The 19,867-nt window shown below is 50.9% G+C and overlaps 1 protein-coding gene across 9 annotated transcripts; it reads left to right on the top strand.

Annotated features, from left to right (window-relative positions):
* Window positions 1–97: 97 nt before the first annotated feature.
* On the top strand, window positions 98–19,057 carry LOC140608211 (nucleoside diphosphate kinase, mitochondrial-like). Of its 9 annotated transcripts, XM_072783203.1 has the most exons (10): window positions 98–2,791; window positions 6,479–6,708; window positions 7,519–7,703; window positions 8,316–11,166; window positions 12,596–12,708; window positions 12,872–12,995; window positions 13,255–13,302; window positions 13,719–14,207; window positions 15,272–16,424; window positions 16,873–19,057. In XM_072783203.1, the coding sequence occupies exons 9-10, from the start codon at window positions 16,289–16,291 to the stop codon at window positions 17,541–17,543; spliced, it is 807 nt and encodes a 268-aa protein (XP_072639304.1). In that variant the 5' UTR covers window positions 98–2,791; window positions 6,479–6,708; window positions 7,519–7,703; window positions 8,316–11,166; window positions 12,596–12,708; window positions 12,872–12,995; window positions 13,255–13,302; window positions 13,719–14,207; window positions 15,272–16,288; the 3' UTR covers window positions 17,544–19,057. The 9 variants fall into 9 exon arrangements, with proteins under 9 accessions (XP_072639304.1, XP_072639300.1, XP_072639305.1 ...); XM_072783199.1 differs by lacking the exon at window positions 12,872–12,995 and having other exon boundaries at window positions 8,316–11,017; window positions 11,124–11,166; window positions 13,255–14,207; XM_072783204.1 differs by lacking the exon at window positions 12,872–12,995 and having other exon boundaries at window positions 13,732–14,207.
* Window positions 19,058–19,867: the final 810 nt, after the last annotated feature.

Here is a 19,867-nt window from a genome sequence, read left to right as displayed (position 1 = left end):
TCTCAACTGTGAACCCTCTCACGGGTCTTTCGGTTGCCAGAGTGAAGCCGGAGATGAAATGGACGCTTCTAGTTTATTTCTGTACTTGGTCAAATTTGTGAAGCCCACGGACATGACGGTCGTCGAACCCGGGATGGCCGGCGCCCCGCGGGTGGCAGGCTTCCGTCTGCCCCGGTCCAGAGCGGGACACTGAGGAATGCGCGCACAGTGGTGGCAAGACGTAAATGGGGAGCTAGGAACACCGGGGGAGTAAGAGTGACAGAGTAAGGTAACGGGATGCCTGGGTGGCTCAGCGGTTAAAGCGCCTGCCTTTGGCTCGGGGCGTGATCCTGGAGTCCCGGGATCGAGTCCCATGTCGGGCTCCCTGCACGGAGCCTGCTTCTCCCTCTGCATGTGTCTCTGCCTCTCTCTGTGTGTCTCTCATGAATAAAAATAATCTTAAAAAAAAAAAAAAAGAGTAACATGACAATGTGGTGGGGAAGTGGCAGCTGCCAGGCACGCCCCTGGCGCTTCCCTGCAGTGCAGGAGGGATGGCGAGCATCCGGTGTTGGACGACATCCGTGAGCACGTGGTGTTGCACGACTTAGGTGACCATGCGGTGTTGCACGACATCCATGAGTGTGGGGTGTTGCACGACTTCAGTGACCACGCAGTGTTGCATGACATCCTTGAGCACACAGTGTTGCACGACTTTGGTGAGCACGTGGTGTTGCACGACTTTGGTGAGCACGTGGTGTTGCACAACTTCTGTGAGCACGTAGTGTTGCACGACTTCGGTGACCATGCGGTGTTGCATGACATCCGTGAGCACGCAGTCTTGCATGACTTCTGTGAGCACACGGTGTTTCACGACATCGTAGCAGGTCCGTCGCGACGAGAGCAGCAGTTACACAGGCTCACTGCCCGCGACACTCGAGGCTCACAGCTGGACCTTACACCCGGGTAAGGGCGGCCCAGAGCCCAGGCACTCGGGGAGTCCACACTGTCTCCTCCCTGCCTCGTCCTGCCCTGCGGAGGGGAGGCCCTGGCCGCGCCTGTGGTCCTGGATGCGAACCTGGTTTCCCCTTTCAGGACCTCTGAGGGGTCTAGAGGATAAACGCCTGGGAATCATTTCAAGTATTCCTCCTTTTTTTTTTTCTGCTGTTGTTGTTGGTTTTTTTTGTTTGTTTGTTTTTGGTGACACGTGAGGAGCTTTGGCGTCTGTGTTCCACCTCCTAGGTTCTGAGAGGCAGTTGCAGCTGCGGCATAAGCACAAAGTAGTGCTTGTGGGCTGAGGGGCTCCCGGGGTGACCTCTTCAGTACTGCCTCCCTTGGGGGGGCTCCCTCCGTGAGCATCCGAGAGTCGTTCCTAGAAGCTTAGCCAAGTACCTGCTCTTGCAGTCTCCCGGGGAGTTTTGCAAGCGCCTACCTTCCTGTGCGGACTCCTCAGAAGCCCTGGACGACTCCTGTTTCCCGCACTGCATCTTGACAGTATTTGTTGAATATGGAGTAAGTGTAGCCAGATGAGTTTGGAGGCTCTTAGATTATCACATTAAAGGCTTTGGCGGTCGTGCAATAAAGAAACTTGATTACTTGGTTAACCCAACTTTTTCTGAACATACTGACCAGGCCGCTTTAACAAGTGAGATGGCATTTCATGGAACGTCACTCAGGGGAGCACTGAGCCGCACAACATAGCATCCATGAAATTAAAAGCAAACCAGTTGTTGATAAATGTTTAAAACCTGAAATAACCATTTACCACCGCATAGAAACATTCTAACACTCAGGGGAAAAAATGAAAGATAGATAAGGAAGTAAACTATAAAATATTATTGAGGGACGTTATATGAGATCTAAATAAGTGGAAAGAGAGGCCATGTTCATATTTTAGAAGATTCAAGATTGTAAAGAAGTCAATTCTCTCCAATTTGATATATATAGATTCAGGGTAATCCCTGAGTCAAAAATCCCAGGAGACTTAAAAAAAAATGATAATGAACCAGTTGACTCTAAGATGTTTTAGGGGAACGAAACGCAAAGGGCTTGGAAAGCTAAGACAAGCTTGTAGGAGAACAGAGCTGGGGGTGCCTGGATAGCTACGTTGATTAAGCTTCCGACTCGTGATTTTGGCTCAGGTCATGACCTCAGGGTCCTGGGACTGAGCCCTGAGTCGGACTCTGGACTCTGCAGTGAGCCTGCTTGGGATGCGCTCTCTCTCCTTCTCTGTCTGCCCCTCCTCTCGCTCATGCTCCTTCTCCTCTCTATCTCTCAAATAAATAAATCTTAGGGGGGAAAGAAAGAACAGAATTAGAGGATTTACACTACCAGACATTGTCTTAATATGAAGCTGTGGCAATTAAGGCGATGTATCACAGGCACGGAAATAGTTAAGTAGCATATGGAACAGACTGGAGAGTCCAGAAACACAGCTTTCCATATATGGACACTGGATTCGTGCCCAAAGTGCCACTGCCGAGCAATGGGGGGAGGGTGGTTTTCAGTAAATGGCACCTGCTCCGCTGCACGTCCGCATGGGCCAACATAAATCCTGAGCCTTACCTCACACCGTGCAGTGTCAGTTCCGGGCGGATGCTTGATGTAACTATGAAGAGTGAACAATAAACACTTCAAGAAGAAAAAGAATACCAGAAGACTGGTTTCTCAAAAAGGATACAGAAAGCCGCCGTAAGTTTGCACTAAAGTCCACCAAAAGCCACCATGCGCAGAGTGAGAAAGGAAGCCACAGGAGGAAGACAGTTGCAGAATGTGCTCCACTAAGAGACTCGCCCTACATGGTTGGAGAATTCTTGTAAGTCGATTAGAAAACCTAACAGAGGGCGCCGGGCGGCTCAGGGCCTGCAGCGCACGGTGTGACCCCGGGGACTCCTTGCAGGGAGCCGGCTTCTCCCCCTGCCTGGGTCTCTGCCCTCTCTCTGGGTCTCGGGAATTAAAGAAATAAAAGGCTTAAAAACAATAAGAACAAACACAGCAGGGTGCTGAGGCCTGGAGCGGGGTGGCCCAAACCCGGCCACGAGCGCGGGAGGGCAGGGGAAGGCTAGAGAGCCTGCGGCCCAGTCACCCGGTGCCGAGGGCGGCGTGAATGTGATTCCTCGCTCTTGCCCCCTCCTCTTTCCCCTCCGAGGCACGTTCCCCTGGTGCCTCGGGACAGAGGGGCTTTTCAGCAGCACCGGAGGGCAGGGTGTCAGCCCCGCGGGAACCGAGGTCCCCGGCTGCTAGGGCTCCGCTGGGCTCGTCCTCCCCGGGGCTGACGAGCCCAGCGCCAGCCTCGGGGTCCCCAGCTGTGACAGCGGCTACCGTAGGTCTGATCTGGGTTTCTTTTTTTTTTATTTATTTTTTATTGGAGTTCAATTTGCCAGCATATAGCATAACACCCAGTGCTCATCCCATCAAGTGCCCCCCTCAGTGCCCGTCACCCAGTCACCGCCACCCCCACCCTCCTCCCCTTCCAGCACCCCTAGTTCGTTTCCCAGAGTTAGGAGTCTGTCTGTGTTCTGTCTCCCTTTCTGATATTTCCCACTCATTTTTTCTCCTTTCCCCTCTATTCCCTTTCACTATTATTTATATTCCCCAAATGAATGAGAACATATAATGTTTGTCCTTCTCCAATTGACTCACTTCACTCAGTGTCACACCCTCCAGGTCCCTCCATGTCGAAGCACATGGTGGGTATTTGTCGTTTCAAATGGCTGAGGAATATCCCACTGTATACATAGACCACATCTTTATCCATTCATCTTTCAATGGACACCGAGGCTCCTTCCACAGCTTGGCTATTGTGGACATTGCTGCTAGAAACATCGGGGTGCAGGTGTCCCGGCGTTTCATTGCATCTGTATCTTTGGGGTAAATCCGCAGCAGTCCAATTGCTGGGTCATAGGGCAGGTCTATTTTTAACTCTCTGAGGAACCTCCACACAGTTTTCCAGAGTGGCTGCACCAGGTCACATTCCCACCAACAGTGTAAGAGGGTTCCCCTTTCTCCACATCCTCTCCAACATGTGTGGTTTCCTGCCTTGTTAGTTTTCCCCATTCTCACTGGTGTGAGGTGGGATCTCATTGTGGTTTTGATTTGTATTTCCCTGATGGCAAGTGATGCGGAGCATTTTCTCATGTGCATGTTGGCCATGTCTATGTCTTCCTCTGTGAGATTTCTCTTCATGTCTTTTGCCCATTTCATTATTGGATTGTTTCTTTGCTGTTGAGTTGAATAAGTTCTTTATAGATCTTGGAAACTAGCCCTTTATCTGATATGTCATTTGCAAATATCTTCTCCCATTCTGTAGGTTGTCTTTTAGTTTTGTTGACTGTATCCTTTGCTGTGCAAAAGCTTCTTATCTTGATGAAGTCCCAATAGTTCATTTTGCTTTTGTTTCTTTTGCCTTCGTGGATGTATCTTGCAAAAAGTTGCTGTGGCCAAGTTCAAAAAGGGTGTTGCCTGTGTTTTCCTCTAGGATTTTGATGGAATCTTGTCTCACATTTAGATCTTTCATCCATTTTGAGTTTATCTTTGTGTCTGGTGCAAGAGAGTGGTCTAGTTTCATTCTTCTGCATGTGGATGTCCAATTTTCCCAGCACCATTAATTGAAGAGACTGTCTTTCTTCCAGTGGATAGTCTTTCCTCCTTTATCGAATATTAGTTGGCCATAAAGTTCAGGGTCCACTTCTGGGTTCTCTATTCTGTTCCAGTGATCTATGTGTCTGTTTTTGTGCCACACTGTCTTGATGACCACAGCTTTGTAGTACAACCTGAAATATGGCATTGGGATGCCCCCAGATATGGTTTTCTTTTTTAATATTCCCCTGGCTATTCAGGGTCTTTTCTGATTCCACACAAATCTTAAGATAATTTGTTCTAACTCTCTGAAGAAAGTCCATGGTATTTTGATAGGGATTGCATTAAAAGTGTATATTGTCCTGGGTAACATTGACATTTTCACAATATTAATTCTGCCAATCCATGAGCATGGAATATTTTTCCATCTCTTTGTGTCTTCCTCAATTTCTTTCAGAAGTGTTCTATAGTTTTTAGGGTATAGATCCTTTACCTCTCTGGTGAGGTTTATTCCTAGGTATCTTATGCTTTTGGGTGCAATTATAAATGGGATTGACGCCTTAATTTCTCTTTCTTCAGTCTCATTGTTAGTGTATAGAAATGCCACTGACTTCTGCGCATTGATTGTGTATCCTGCCACACTGCCGAATTGCTGTATGAGTTCTAGCAATCTTGGAGTGGAGTCTTTTGGGTTTTCTATGTACTATGTTGAATAGCAGTGGTGAGAGTGGGCATCCCTGTCTTGTTCCTGATCTTAGGGGAAAGGCTCCCAGTGCTTCCCCATTGAGAATGATATTTGCTGTGGGCTTTTCATAGATGGCTTTTAAGATGTTGAGGAATGTTCCCTCTATCCCTACACTCTGAAGAGTTTTGATCAGGAATGGCTGCTGTATTTTGTCAAATGCTTTCTCTGCATCTATTGAGAGGATCCTATGGCTCTTGTTTTTTCTCTTGCTGATCTGATCAATCACATTGATTGCTTTACGAGTGTTGAACCAGCCTTGCATCCCAGGGATAAATCCCACTTGGTCATGGTGAATAATCTTCTTAATGTATTGCTGTGATCCGGGTTTCTCAAGGGACTGTCAATGCACCGTGATCTGGGTCCCATGGGCCCGGCCTCCTGCCCACGTAGCTTGTACCTGGGCCGCTCCCTCCTTTTGTTCCCTGTGGGTTAGCGCTCCAGTTTCCCGAGGGGCAGGGGGATGTGGACAGGATCTTCCTCAAGCCCCAGCTCATTTGCCTGTGATCCCGAAGGCCTAAGCAGACCTCGCCAGGGTAGGAGCCTCGGCGGTGCTGGTGACGATGCCTGCCTGCAAGGCGCCAGGCTCCTGCCCCAGGGTGCTGGCCACAGCTTCTCGGTTCCACGTCATGCTTTGCCTTCCACGGCTGGGATCCGTCTCTTGGGTTGGCTATTCCCACCATTGGAGTCAGGGCTCTGAGATTTCCCCTGGTGGAAAACCCTGTTTATGGTCACCGAGCCCAGCATTTCCCAATGGTTGGCCCAGGAAGCCCCCTTTCAGGTCCACCGCATGTCCCACCCCTCAGACTAGAGCTTTACGGAACCTACTTTGGGAAGCGTCAGCCCAAACCATGTGTCGCCTTCTGAGCGCCATCAGCTGCCTCAACTCAGGGCCGCATTCCACCCCAGATGGCGTCTCTTAGGACACCAGCCCCTCCTAGAAGGGAACCTGGGCTCACCGGGTCCCGAGCCAGCCCCATGCGGCCCATCTGCTCAGCCCTAATCCTACTCAGCCCTGTTGTCCACCACACGCTTGTTTGCCCAGCCCCTGAGCCATCCTAGGGTGACAGGAGTGGCCAGAGGAGTCCCCTTTGGGTCCACATCTTCACTGTCCCTCCCGGGTGAACTCATTCCGGGCTCTCGGGCCTCTGGAACCATTGCCCACTCTCCCCCTCTTACTAGGACCTGCTCCCAGCACACTCCTCTCATCAGCATGTTCACGTGAGATCCACCACACGTCGCCAAGATGGGGAAGGAGCCCAGGGGCCGGGAACACCCTGAGAGCACGTGCAACTGGAGAACAAAGGGCCGTACGAGATCAAACATGCAATTTCACATGCCTCACAACAGGAAGCCAGCTTGGGTCTTTAATCGTATATGTGCTGAGGAAAGGACATTGGAACCTCAGGAAGGTGCGGCGGGTGGCAGGGGATACCCTGCCTTACTTGAGCATATGCTTTCTTGCTTTGTGTCCAAGAGGGTTCAACATAAGTGCAGTCACATCCGGGGCACGCAGGGGAGGGCGACCGTGGCTGCTTCCCAGTCGCCTCCTCAGAATGCCATCCTGGGCCTCATAAACCTGGGAGATCTTGATATAAACCCAGAACGATCGTTCCTAGTGTTGGGGGCCCGTGTTCGTCAGCCAGTGTCAGGTTCGAGGCAAACATCTCCTGGGTTCCATGCAGCAGGAAGCGTTTGCCTGCGGAGCTCCGCTTGTCGTCTGGGCTGGAGCCGATGGGAACAGGCTCAGCCGGTCGGTTCTGCACAGGCCGCCAGGGCTCCAGGGGGCCGCCCTTACTTGGGGACCCTGGACGGCCACGGCGGTGGTGGCTGTCCTCCTCATGTCTCTCACCCTCCGAGGACAGCACGCTGCCCAAAGCTTGTTCCTCCAATGGCTCCAGCCGAGGTGGAAGAGACTGAGCCCGGGTGTGAAAGCACAGTTCTAGCCCCCACTCATGTCACATCTGCTGCCATCCCCTTGACCACAGGTCACTCAACCAAGCTCAAGGTCATCTGCGAGGAGGCCATGCCCCGGTAATGGGCAGAGAAGGGAGTGAAGAGCTGGGGACACAGGTCAGGGCTCCAGGGAGCCATGGAGCCAGTTGTCACAGAGGCATTTGGCTGTGAAGATGGCCTGGGGACCCAGCAGGCCCGGGGAAGTCAGATGCGGGGGAAAGGAGGGGAAAAAAAGACTTGTTCCTCAGTGGTTGTTTTCATAGCAGCTTCTCTCGGGGAATTTCCTGAAGATCTCACAGGCTCCATGAGCCACAGAGGGACACACCGCCCGAGTGATCCCGAGGCCCGTGGAGGCAGTGGGCACAGAAAGGCAGCGTGGCCTCCAAACAACTCTTCCACGGCTGAGGCTGGAGAGCCTTTCTGACACACAGGTGCCAAGGACGGCACCCAGGTGAGCATCAGCCTTACCCAAGAGTCAGGGGTGCCACACGGGCAAGGCCAGAGCCTCCAATGGGCAGCTTTAGGTGCCTACATCAACAGCCAGGGGAGCACAGTTACCCAGGACGTTTCGGTTGCTCTCCACTTATTTATTTATTATTTAAAATGTAGTTTTTATTTACTTATTTATTTTAATAAAAAGAATACAGACATGTAGTTTCAGAAGGGAAATAAAAGTAGAGGCTTATAATGAAAAACAACAGCCTCTTGCCCCACTGCTCCCAACCCCTAATACCTTCTCCCCCGGAAAACTGGCTAGTTTTCCCTACTTTCCCCTCCCATGTGTCTGTTGCTGTTTCTTGATTTTTTTTTTCATCATCACACACAACCTAGTCTCCTCTGACCTTGGAAGGCGAGACTTGAGCCGTCTGGCTTTCCCCACACCAGTTCTCACCCCCACACGTGCATATAATCCCCTTCCCCATATTCCCAACGTAGACATTTTGGTTCAACGAGTATTTAGTGTATATACTGTTATGAATATGAAAATAAAACCGTTGACAGCTGGGGTATGATAGTAAACTATGATTACATGTGTTTTCAGTGTGACCCTTTGTTTCTCCAGGAGCTGATTATTGCTGTTTGTTTGCTTCATTTTCTGTGTACTTACCAATAAGACAACCTAAACTCTCAAAACTGAAAGCTTCCCTGATAGAATCAGGCCGATAAGGTAAACCTTTCCCTCTTTTTGATTTATGACAAAAGACATGAAGTGAGACGTCCTTATGGGATCCATTCCTTCTCTGGCTCCCAGCTGACAGGTGGTGCTGGCAGCCCCTGCGTAGCTCTTGTTCTGGAAACTCCTTTGCTCCTCGTCGGGTGTTGAATCCCATGCTGCAGGGACAAGCGTCTTTCTTTGCTTCTCTGGAAATGTCATTATTCTATCTGCACAATTGACTGATCAGGTCTGACGTTCTGGGTTGGCAATGATTTTCCTTCAGAACGTTTTCATCTTACTTTTTGTTTTCAAATAATCGTAGACTCTGGAAAGGTCGCAGACACATTAGTGCTCCACCTAATGCCTTCACCGGGCTGCCCTGGATGCCAACACCTAACATAGCCGTGGCACAATGATCAAAACGAAGGCGATAATTTTCATACACTGGTATTAACTGAATTGCAGACTTTGGAGTTCATCAGTGTTCCCCAATAATGTCATTTTATGTTTCCAGGGTCCATTCCAGGATCCCACATTATAGCTGGTTCTGGAGTCTTCTTCGTCTCTTCGAGTGGGGAGCAATTCCTCAGTCTTGCTTTGTCTTTCATGATCTTAACAGCTTTTTTTTTTTTTAACAGCTTTTTTTTTAAGATTACTTATTTAAAAAAGAAGATTACTTATTTATTTATTCACGAGAGACACAGAGAGAGAGAGAGAGGCAGAGACACAAGCAGAGGAAGAAGCAGGCTCCACGCAGGGAGCCCGACACGGGACTCGATCCCAGGACTCCAGGATGCGCCCTGGGCTGAAGGTGGTGCTAAATTACTGAGCCACCCAGGGATCCCCGATCTTAACAGTTTTGAAGAATAGTGGTCAGGTACTTGGTAGAATGTCCCATGGTTTAGATTTTTTTTTTTTTTTTTTTGGTTTCTCATGATTAGGCCACGGTTCTAGATTTTTTTTGGCAAGAATACCACGGAAGTGATGCAGCTTCTTACTGACAGCGTTAATCTTGACCCCTTGGCTATATGGTTTGTGCCAGTTTTCTCCACTGTAACTATTTTTCTTCTCATAATTAGTAAAGATACCAGTAGACACACTCTTTAAAAATGTTTATTTTAATTTCAGCATAGTTAACATACAGTGTCATGTTAGTCTCGGGTGCACAGTGTAGTGATCCCAACACTTGCACACACCACCCGGGGCTCATCACAAGCGCCCTCCTTAACCCCCATTCCCCATTTATCCCCTCCCCACCCACCAACCCCCTTCCCCTCAGGTCACCAGCTGTGTGTTCTCTGTAGTTAAGAGTCTGTTTCTTGGTTTGCCTCTCTCTCTTTTTTTCTCTTTTGCTTGTCTGTTTTGTTCCTTGAGTTCCACCCATGGGTGAAATCATATGGTATTTATCTTTCTCGGACTGACTTATTTCACTCAGCTTTCTACTCCCAAGATCCATCCATGTTGTTGCAAATGGCAAGACTTCCTCATATGTATGACCAGGGGATAGTCCACTGCATGTAGATACCACATCTTGGTCCCTTCATCTGCGATGGACGCTTGGACCGCTGCCTGTCTCAGCTACTGTGAATAACGCTGCAGTAAACACGGGGGTGCATGTATCCTTTCAAATTAGCACTTTCGTATTTTTTGAGTAAATCCAGTAGGGTGATCACTGGATCATGGGGTAGTCCTATTTTTAATTTTTTGAGGAGCCTCTAGTGGACGTACTTTAAGATTATGCAAATATCCTGTTGATCCTCAAACTTCCACCCACTAATTCTAGCCTGGATTGCCGAATCTTGCCTACAACAGTTATTACTGCGATGTTCTTAATGGTAATTTTCTATTTTCCTCCTGTCTTTCACATGTGTTGATGTAATTCTTTTGTAAGGTAGAACCGTCCCTTCTCTTCCATTTATTTACTCATTATTTATTTACATCAGCATGGATTCATAGTTTTTTTTCTGCCCCCTAAGGGTTATAGTCCAATTTCATTGTTAAAACTGCTCTCAGAATTTTTTTAAGTTTATTTTTTTATTTCAGAGAGACAACAAAAGTGGGGACAGAGGGAGAGGGAGATGCAGACTCCCCGCTGAGCAGGGAGCCCAATGGGGGGCTGGATCCCAGGGCCCTGGGGTCATGACCTGAGCCGAAGGCAGACGCTCATCCGCTGAGCCCCCAGTTGCCCCAAGAGGTTTTTGTTTCTACCTCGTGTTCCAACTTTGGGTGTTCAGTTTGCAGTACAGACTTCCAGGAGCTCTTTCTTGTTTTCTAAATATTATTTTTATGGTGATCTAGCCTTATGGGTGTGACGTCTTCTCTTATTTCTAAAGCTATTTATTGTTTGGGGGAAGTGTTCTTTTGTTTCTTGCACTGATCTCTTTCTGAGTTACTTTTTTGTTTGTCTGTCTGTCTTTGTCTCTCTTTCCTGTGGGAGGCTCTTTCTCAGATGTCCTGGCATTCTCCACTGTCTGTCTACATGTGAGTGATGCACCTGCACAGGATAGTCACTCCGCGCCCAGCGTTCTCCGTGGTCCCTGGGAAGGGAAAAGTGGATCTTTACGGTGGGGAGATCTACACTGCCTTTGCCAGACCTCACTTCACCGCTGGTGAGACAGCAGATGTTATCTCCTGACGTGATGCAATATTGAAGTACAAAACTTCACCCCTGCGACTTGCCAAAAACATCTGATCTGAATCTATCCGTGCCTTTAGATCTAACTTCCAGTCGACAAGCTTTACGAGATACAGGGACAAGGTAAATGATCCCATAAGGGAGCCATCAGGCAACTCAGTTGTGAAACCCTCCTTGAGTTAGATAACCCGGTCCCTTCAAAGGGGGATGGGGGGCTAACAAAAGGACTGGTCTAGGGAAGACGAGAAAGAGACTTACTAACCAAATGCAATGGCATTCTAGGGACAGTGGGGGAAATTTCCATATGGATTGACTATGAGACTATATTAGGGGATTATTTTAAATTTCCTCAGGCGCCATCATGGATTATGTATATATTTCTATTATGTGCGATAATGACCTTCCCCTGAGACATGTAGGGCAGAACTATCACAATGTCCACAGCTCATTTTCAAATGGTTCGGAGAAACAATACACGGACACACATACGTGTAAAGATAAAGCTAATATGTTAAGATGCTGATTGTACCGACTTCAAAGGGAGCACATGGGTGTGCATTACACTATAGTGTTTCTATATGTTTACTTTTTCCCTAATAAAAAATATAGTTGGAAAAAAAAAGAGGAAGATACCACCAAGCTGCCTGAAGCTTGTGCGAGCCCTGCGTTTGCGGGGAGGCTCGTCAACTGGTGGGCCACCTTCCCTCCTGGGCCTTCTTCCTACACACACTAGGTCCTCGCTGTGTGGACAATGAGAGGTGCGCGGTCCGCACTCCGACGGCCCTGAGCAAAGCTGTGGAGTTCCAGCTCTTTCCTTTCAGGCAGCACACCTTACTTTTTTCAGCTGTTCTCAACCTTGAGTTTCGCCTTCCTAAGGAAACCCAAGAGGGTCTTAAGAATTCATTTGCATTAAAGTGCAAATAACTAATGACCCTTGCTTCTTCTGGGGATATTTTCTTTTAAAAACTGAAATCCAAGGAAGGAACCTATAAATGTGGAATTTCAAAGAGGAGTGGAATTGAGTGTGAGCTTCAATGTCCAGTCTTCTGAACTCATTCCTATCCCTCCAACCTACTAGCTTTTTGCAAGAGGAGGGGGCGTTTAAACGTGGTGAAGAAGGCGTAATGTATAAACCTGTCCAATCACTACGTTGCACACCTGAGACTAGAGGAACCTTGCGTGTCAGCCCTGCTCAGATGATGAAAAGATCGAGTGCATGGAGGAGATACTAAGTCTAGGCTTACAGTACTTCTCTTGAAAGTGCTCTGGGCCAGGAAGGGGCAGAGAAGCACTAAGAGAGGTCAGGAGGCATGGTAGGAAGGTAGATGGAGGCTAAGTGTCCAGAGTTTCCGAATTCATAAGAGCTCTGCTGTGACCTCACTCCTACCCCCTCTACCCTTTACCCCAGCGATGACACCCCCTTTACCTCCTTTACTTCCAGTCTGGGCCTGGAACATTCTAGGGGGGGAAGAAGGAATGTGCAAGAGAAGCCTGGGCCTCCAGAACTCTGTTTCTTTCTTTTCCTTCTTTCTTTTCTTTTTCTTTTTTTTAGATTTTATTTATTTATTCATGAGAGACACACAGAGAGAGGCTGAGACACAAGCAGAGGGAAAAGCAGGCTCCCTGCAGGGAACCTGATGCAGGACTTGATCCCAGGACCCCAAGGTAATGCCCTGAGCCAAAGGCAGATGCCCAACCGCTGAGCCTCCCAGGTGCCCAGAACTCTGTGCATCTTTAACGCGCTGGGGCCTGACTTAATAGTCGTCCCACGTGGAAAGCTAGCCTGTGAGTTGGAGGGCAGGGACCATGTGTCTCCTTCATCCCGTAGCGCGTGTCCGAGGCTCAGTGTTCTGCACACGTAGTAGGTGCTCAAGAGATACGCACTGGCCGGCCGGATGCATTGCCTGGCTGCACTCTCACAAGAACTTCCTATTACCCGTCCCTTTCTGCAGGTGAGGCAGCGGGAGCTTAGTCGGGCTAAATAATTTGCCTGGGTTGCCCAGTTGGTGAGACACAGAGCTGGTGTTCTAGTGAGTTCTGACTGACTTTAAGGCCAGGCTCCAAACCAGAGCCCTTAACTGCATTTAGCATCAATTTGAGCAAAGGGTGGGGTTGCATCTCCATCTCAGTAGTGATTCTCTCATGGAAACATTTTCATGACCCCCAAAATCTTTGTACACATTCTCATACCCTTTTACATTTTCCCTGCAGGATAAACCAACATTTCACCCGGTATGAAATTCTGTGGACTTCAAAACGGTAAATAAAAATGGCAAAGGGATGCAGTAGCATGTTCACAATCTGGAGAATAATTTATAATCATAATGCCTCCTTTTATTTGAAGAATTGGGACTGCTCTCGTGAGAACTAATTTGTTTAGGCCTCTGATTTCACGCTTAGAGTAGGCTGCAAAGCTCCCCACCTGGATATTTCCAGGCTCCAAGTTGCTGTGCGGAGGAGGGGGTCGGGGGAGGGAGAAGGATTCATTATTAGGTCTTAGCTTGAAATCTGAGGCCAGTTTCTAATGGGAAGTTCTTAAACACTTAAGCCCTGTGGCTGTATAGCCGAACCTCCGGAGGGTGAATGTTGTCCGAGGGGTAGAAGTCGAGGCAATGAGGTAAAAATAAAAGACTCCCTTTGTCCCATTCTAAAATTGTGTGGTTTTCTTTCCTGAGCTGCTGCTCTTAGGAGCCACAAGGGAAAGGGGCTGCAGGAGCCCGCGCACCCAGAAACACTGCTCGCGGGGAGCTGGAGGCGATCACAGGTTTCCGCGTCTTGTGAAGGAGAATGTCGTGGGTCCCACTGGACTCCCGTCCCTCATTCACAGCTGAGGGTCCTCCAGACACCTTCCAGGTGCTCTCCCATTGATTGCCCTGTATCAGGTCACAGGTGCAACCAGAACTCAGAGCCACACCAACCGAGGCTGCTGTTGAGCCGCTCCGATAAGAACGAGTCTCGGGCCAACCCAGAAGCCTCTCCCCAAGGGTCGTGGAGGAGGAGGTCGGGCTTCTTATCGGACAAGCATTCAGCCGACCGATGTGGCTCGGTCCTCGGGCTGCGGAGCGCAAGGAGGAGGGCGTGCGGGGCTCTGCTCCAGCCAGCCCTGCGCTGCCACCAGGCCTCGGGGCACCATCTGTCATACGAGGTCATCCTAGATGCACCTGGTAATTGGGGTCGCCGTCTGTTAGCTAATTGGCTTTAAGCTAAAGAGAAACAAAAACTTCTATTTTTACGACAGGGGGTAGTTTTGCAAGGTGGAGTGAGGCGCTTGCCCAGTTAGGCTCCTGCCCTCCCACAGAGACCGGAGGCAGGCCCTAACCCCCCACCCCCACCCCCGGGATAGCACTTCCAGGGGGATTGGCCCCGGTCCTTGAGAAAGGCATTCCAGAGTCCTAAGGCTGGCAACGGCTTTGTTTAGCTTTTAGAAGGATTTATACACATTTCAAAGAGACAGAGGCAAGAACCTACAAGTCGTCTAAAGCTAATGCTCTAAGAAGGGAGCTGGAGGGAGAAGTCTCCTCCTGGAAAGAGGGACAATGAAGCCTCCTAGTTTGAATTTGTATTTGTCCTCCCCGAGAGGCGAGAGGCGGCAGCAAAGGTGGCCTCCCCACCCCGCCTCCTGTTCCTGCACTCGGTCTCTCCCGTCTTACCCCAGGCGCTGCAGAAAGACACGGATGGAACAGCTGAAGGCCGGGTGGGGGGCTCCTGGGCGGGGGGGGGGGGGGGGGGGCTGTCCTCCTATTCACCCCTCACTTGAGTTGCACCATCTTGGTTCTGGAGAAAGTGCAAGCCTTCTGTGAGGGGACCTCACCACCACCACCCACCCACCTCGAGGCTGGGGCCGGAACACGAGGTGTTGGTGTGTGTTCTGAACCCTTGAGGCGAGGTCCCGGCTCACCCACGTGCGGGGCACGGGCGCCTGGTCTGCTCCGAGGGCCGCAGCCACCCCAGCCCAGCAGGCAGGAGGCGCGGGTGTAGACACACCGGGGAGCGGTGGACAACTGAAAACCACGACACAGCAGAACCAGGTCAAAACCAAACCCTGCGGTTCACTTTCACCAAAGAGGGTTTTTGACCAAGACAGAGAGGGAGAAGAACCTTTAAAATCTGTGAGCCGGGAAGGGAGAAAGCGGACCTCACATTCCGCTGGGCAATCAGCCCTCCAAACCAGGACAGTTCTCACTGTGCCCCATGTTTGCAGAAGAAAAGAACAGTCATTTCCATGCAGGAAGGAAGCCGGCACCTGCTGTCCAGCAGTTCTAGCCACATCCGCTGGCCGCCTTCCTGCTCCTTGCTGGATCTGAAAGGTGTGGGGGATGGGAACAGGCAAAGCACCTCGCAGGTAAGGAGGGCACCATTCAAAAAACGAAACAGAAAGCATGATCTGTTTTTTCCTAAAGTTCCCTGTCTGTAGCTCTGTAATATATATGCGTGTGTCTCTGAGCCGAGGAGCAGGAGGGAAGCCCTTCCATCTGCCCCCACCTCCTGCTTCCATGGCCCCGGAGAGCCCTGGCCTGCCTCGCGTGGGGAAGCAAGGCCTGACGCCACCCTACTGACTACTGGCTGCCCCACCTCAGGTGCCAGGGGCAAAGGGGTGCAATTCCCAGTTCTAAGGGCTAGCCCGGGCCTACTGCCACTTTTGCTTGCAGGCAGGCAGGGCTGGCTTCCCCGGGGAATCTTGCACATCACAGAGGTACAGAAATGTTGGGCAAATGATGACCAAAAAATTATATCTTAATAGGTGTTGTCCCTGAACAAAAGAAGGCATAGGCCCGAGTGGCAGAAACGAAGGGCGAAACCACAGCCAAAGCGGCTGGGTGTAAGCGGGGAGCCTGGCGCCAGAGAGGCGTTAGAGGAGCCACGGGCAGGCTCCAGGGCCCAGGCCAAGGCTCCACCAGCAGCGTGGGAGGAGCAGGTAGGGCCTGAGCTTGCTCGCAGGACGGTCTTGCTCTGAGCTCAGGAGGAAAGCAAGCGCATCAGAGCTGTGCCTTCCTTCCAAGGCGACTGGCGAGGCCTGTCCACCGCTCAGGGAAGCAGGAGGAAGCGCCTGGTCTCTCTGGGGACACGGGGGTGTCGCATCCCTGGGCCCACGCGTGAATGGGCAGAGTCCAGCTCGGTGCCACCTTGAAGGCCAGGAGCCCCAAGCACAGAAACTAACGTAACGCTTCGCCTAAAGCAGTTGAGGCCTCCAGGAGCCTCAGGAAAGCACTCGGTGCGACCGCCCGGGGCACGCGGGGCACCCAGGATGACCAAGTCCTGCCCAGGATGCGCTCAGCCAGGAAGTGACCCATCCCCCGCGGAAAGGCGCCTGGCAGGTGCAGCCGGCAGGGACTCCCGGGTTCGTGCAGGCTCCGAGGCATCTATCGGCACCTTCACAGCTGGTAAGGGCGCCACCGCCAGCTGCGGCCCGGCCCAGCTGTGCCTCCGGGTCCCGCCTTCTCAGGCCACTCCATCCCCCGGTCGCATACACTCAAAATCTTGCAGCGTCTTCGTCTTCTCTCAGCTTTTCCCCTTAAGAAAGGCTTTCAATTTCTCACCTTTCTTCCCTCCTCTCACCCATTGCGGCCACGGCCAGCTACCCGTCCCTCTTCTTTTTATTCCCCCTGCCCGGCCACAAACGTATCCTCCTAAGTGGCAGGTCCAGTGGTTTTGCTTCCCGAAGCCAAATCCTGCTTACGGAAGTCCAAACCGTCCCCAGCTTGGGCTTAAAGCTCTCTCCAGCTTTGTTTCCTATTATGACACACTCCCCTTCCCCCCACACCCCGGCCTCCTGCTCTGGGACATTGGGCTACTTGTCCTTCCTTCGCTCCGCCTCTTACTTCCAAGCAGCCTCCTCCCTCCGACTGGACTGCTTCCCTCATCACATCAGCTGCTGGAAGGTCAATCTTGGCTTAAACCTTCTAGAAACAGGCTCCAGCGGCCCGCGGGCCGGGGTCATGGGTGGCGTCTTGGGGCGCGCCTCGCTGCCGGGGCTGCTGAGTGGCCCGTGGGCCCCCGGACCGAGCCTGCTCGCGCACCCCAACTCGGGAGGGTCCTCCTGGACTCGAGAGCGGACCCTGGTTGCAGTGAAGCCGGATGGGGTGCAGCGGCGGCTTGTGGGGGACGTGATCCAGCGCTTTGAGAGGAGGGGCTTCAAGCTGGTGGGGATGAAGATGCTGCAGGCGCCAGAGAGAGTCCTTGCTGAGCACCACCATGACCTGCAGAGGAAGCCCTTCTACCCACCGCTCATCAGCTACATGACCTCCGGCCCCGTGGTGGCCATGGTCTGGGAAGGCCCCAGTGTGGTGTGCTCCTCGAGGACCATGATAGGACACACCGACTCAGCTGAGGCCACCCCCGGCACCATCAGGGGGGACTTCAGCATCCACATCAGCAGGAACATCATTCACGCCAGCGACTCCGTGGAGGGGGCCCGGAGGGAGATCCAGCTATGGTTTCAGAGCAGTGAGCTGGTGGACTGGGCAGACAAAAACCACGAGAGCAGCATCTACGCAGCCTGAGCACTCGGGCTGCCCTCAGCCACCCTGCGGCCGCCCAGGATCAACTACCTCTGTCGTGCAGACCCCGAGCCCACCCTGGCGGTCTGCCCTTCTGTCCCAGACCCCGTCTACTTTCCGCTCCACACTACCCCGAGGAGCTGAACAACCAACTCTATGTGCCTTTTACTATCCTGAGCCAATAAGAAATTGGACCAAATCCTTTCTATACCAAAGTGCCAGACAACCTTTGGGGTGTCTCCAAAAGTATGTAGTGTAAGCGCCCTTTCCCCAAGGGGGGTGGGACACCACTGTGTTGTGGCGGGCGTGGGTCGTTTGGTACAGTTCCTGCCATCTCTCAGATTAGGGGTGAGGACTTCATGCAAAGTCGTAAGAGTTTGAAAGTAGAAATAAAGCTTACCTGCTCACGCAAAAAAAAAAAAAAAAAAAAAAAAAAAAACCTTCTAGAAACATGATGTTGTGGAAAATAAAGGCATCATGTAGACTAGACGTAGCTGGTTTCCAGTTCCAGAAATGTTGCTTACCAGCTCTGTGCCTCCAGCAAGTCACAACCGCCCCCCCCGCCCCCACCTAGTTTCTGATTATGCGAGATGAGCAGGACACCTACTTTGCAGAAGCGAGACAGCTGGAGGTAATCTCTGGAAAGCACCTAGCACAGACTTGGTCCCAGTACGTGCTCAATAAACCGTTGCTGAATTGCGCCTCTATCGGCATTTTCGTGGCAGTTTTGTCCTACTGCTTCCCCAGCCAGAGCCCCCTGAGGCCCAAGGCCTCATCCAAACTGTCTTGGCCTCTTTGTAGTTTCCTATGTCCGACACAGGAACACACCTACTGACAAGTGGTGGAAAGAACTTAGCATGCCTAACCTGATGTTAGGGAAGGGAAGAATCCGGGTAGAGGGACCTAGTGGATCTCAGGTACTGGATGGGTGTTGAGGGCCCACTTGTATGGCGTCACTGCAGAGAGGGCAGGACCCCCGTCAGGAGCTATAAGGAGGACAGTTTTAGCACAGGGTGGGAATAGCCAACGGGTAGAGAGCTGCTCAACATGAGAGCAGCTGTCCACTGTGAGGTGCTGGCGGTTAAAAGAAGTTGGATTATGGAAAGTGTTCCTCCGTGGGATGATACATAAGACCAGATCTGCGATGCTTAACTTTGGGGGCTCACAAAAGCCTTTGAAAATCTGATAAAAGTTATGGATCTTCTTCCCTAAAAAAATAAAAAAAGAAAGAAAGAAAAGAAAAGAAAAAGGTTCGAAGCATCACATTTTGCAAATAATTTTGCAAATGATTTCAGGAGCTTCATGGCTCCTAGGCAAAGATCACCTGAAAACCCCTGGAGGATGCTATCCATCTTCAACTTTCTTTTTTACTGTTAATAATGAGAAAGAAGCATTTCTGTTCTATGTATCTTCAAAATTCATACGTCCATCTCAGGGGCCTGGCTCATAACTTTTGTCCAGATTCAATGCTCTACATATTTGTGGATTAAAAGGATGAATAAATGAATGAAACCTTTGATGAATCTGATCTTTAAGTAAAGGCATATGCTGCATGGAGAAAAGACAAAGGGAAAAAAAAAAAAGACAAAAATGAAACGTTCTAGAAAAAGACCGGGCAGCCTGGGTGGCAGTTTAGCACCGCCTTCAGCCCAGGGTGTGATCCTGGGGTCCTGGGATCGAGTCCTGCATTGGGCTCCTGCATGGAGCCTGCTTCTCCCTCTGCCTGTGTCTCTGCCTCTCTCTGTGTCTCTGATGAATAAATAAATAAAATCTTAAAAAAAGAAAAAGACTAATACAGGATGACAAAAGGTGGAAGAGAGCTCATCAGGGATGGAGAAAAGGATACACTTTGGAAGGCCTCGAGCCCCAGCCTCTTGCCTGGATCCAAAACACCCCAGCAAACTTCTAAACCCACAGTTTCTTTTTTTTTTTTTATTTATGATAGTCACACACACACAGAGAGAGAGAGAGAGGGGCAGAGACACAAGCAGGCTCCATGCACCGGGAGCCCGACGTGGGATTCGATCCCGGATCTCCAGGATCGCGCTCTGGGCCAAAGGCAGGCGCCAAACCGCTGCGCCACCCAGGGATCCCTAAACCCACAGTTTCAAGAGTCTCCCACTCAATTCTGCTGGCCCTGCCGCTCCCACTCAGAATGACCGTGGCACCCACTCGGAGGTGGGGTGGGTGGGTGGGAATCACTCCTTAAGACCACCCTAGGATTCCTGTGTGGCTCAAGGGTTTAGCACCTGCCTTCAGCTCAGGGCATGACCCCCTGGAGTCCCAGGATCAAGTCCCACATAAGGCTCCCTGCATGGAGCCTGCTT

Source organism: Canis lupus, chromosome 17 (assembly GCF_048164855.1).
Source record: "Canis lupus baileyi chromosome 17, mCanLup2.hap1, whole genome shotgun sequence".
Lineage (NCBI taxonomy): Eukaryota > Metazoa > Chordata > Mammalia > Carnivora > Canidae > Canis > Canis lupus.
Note: the sequence above shows the minus strand (reverse complement) of the source record. Positions and strands in the feature narration are given on the sequence as shown.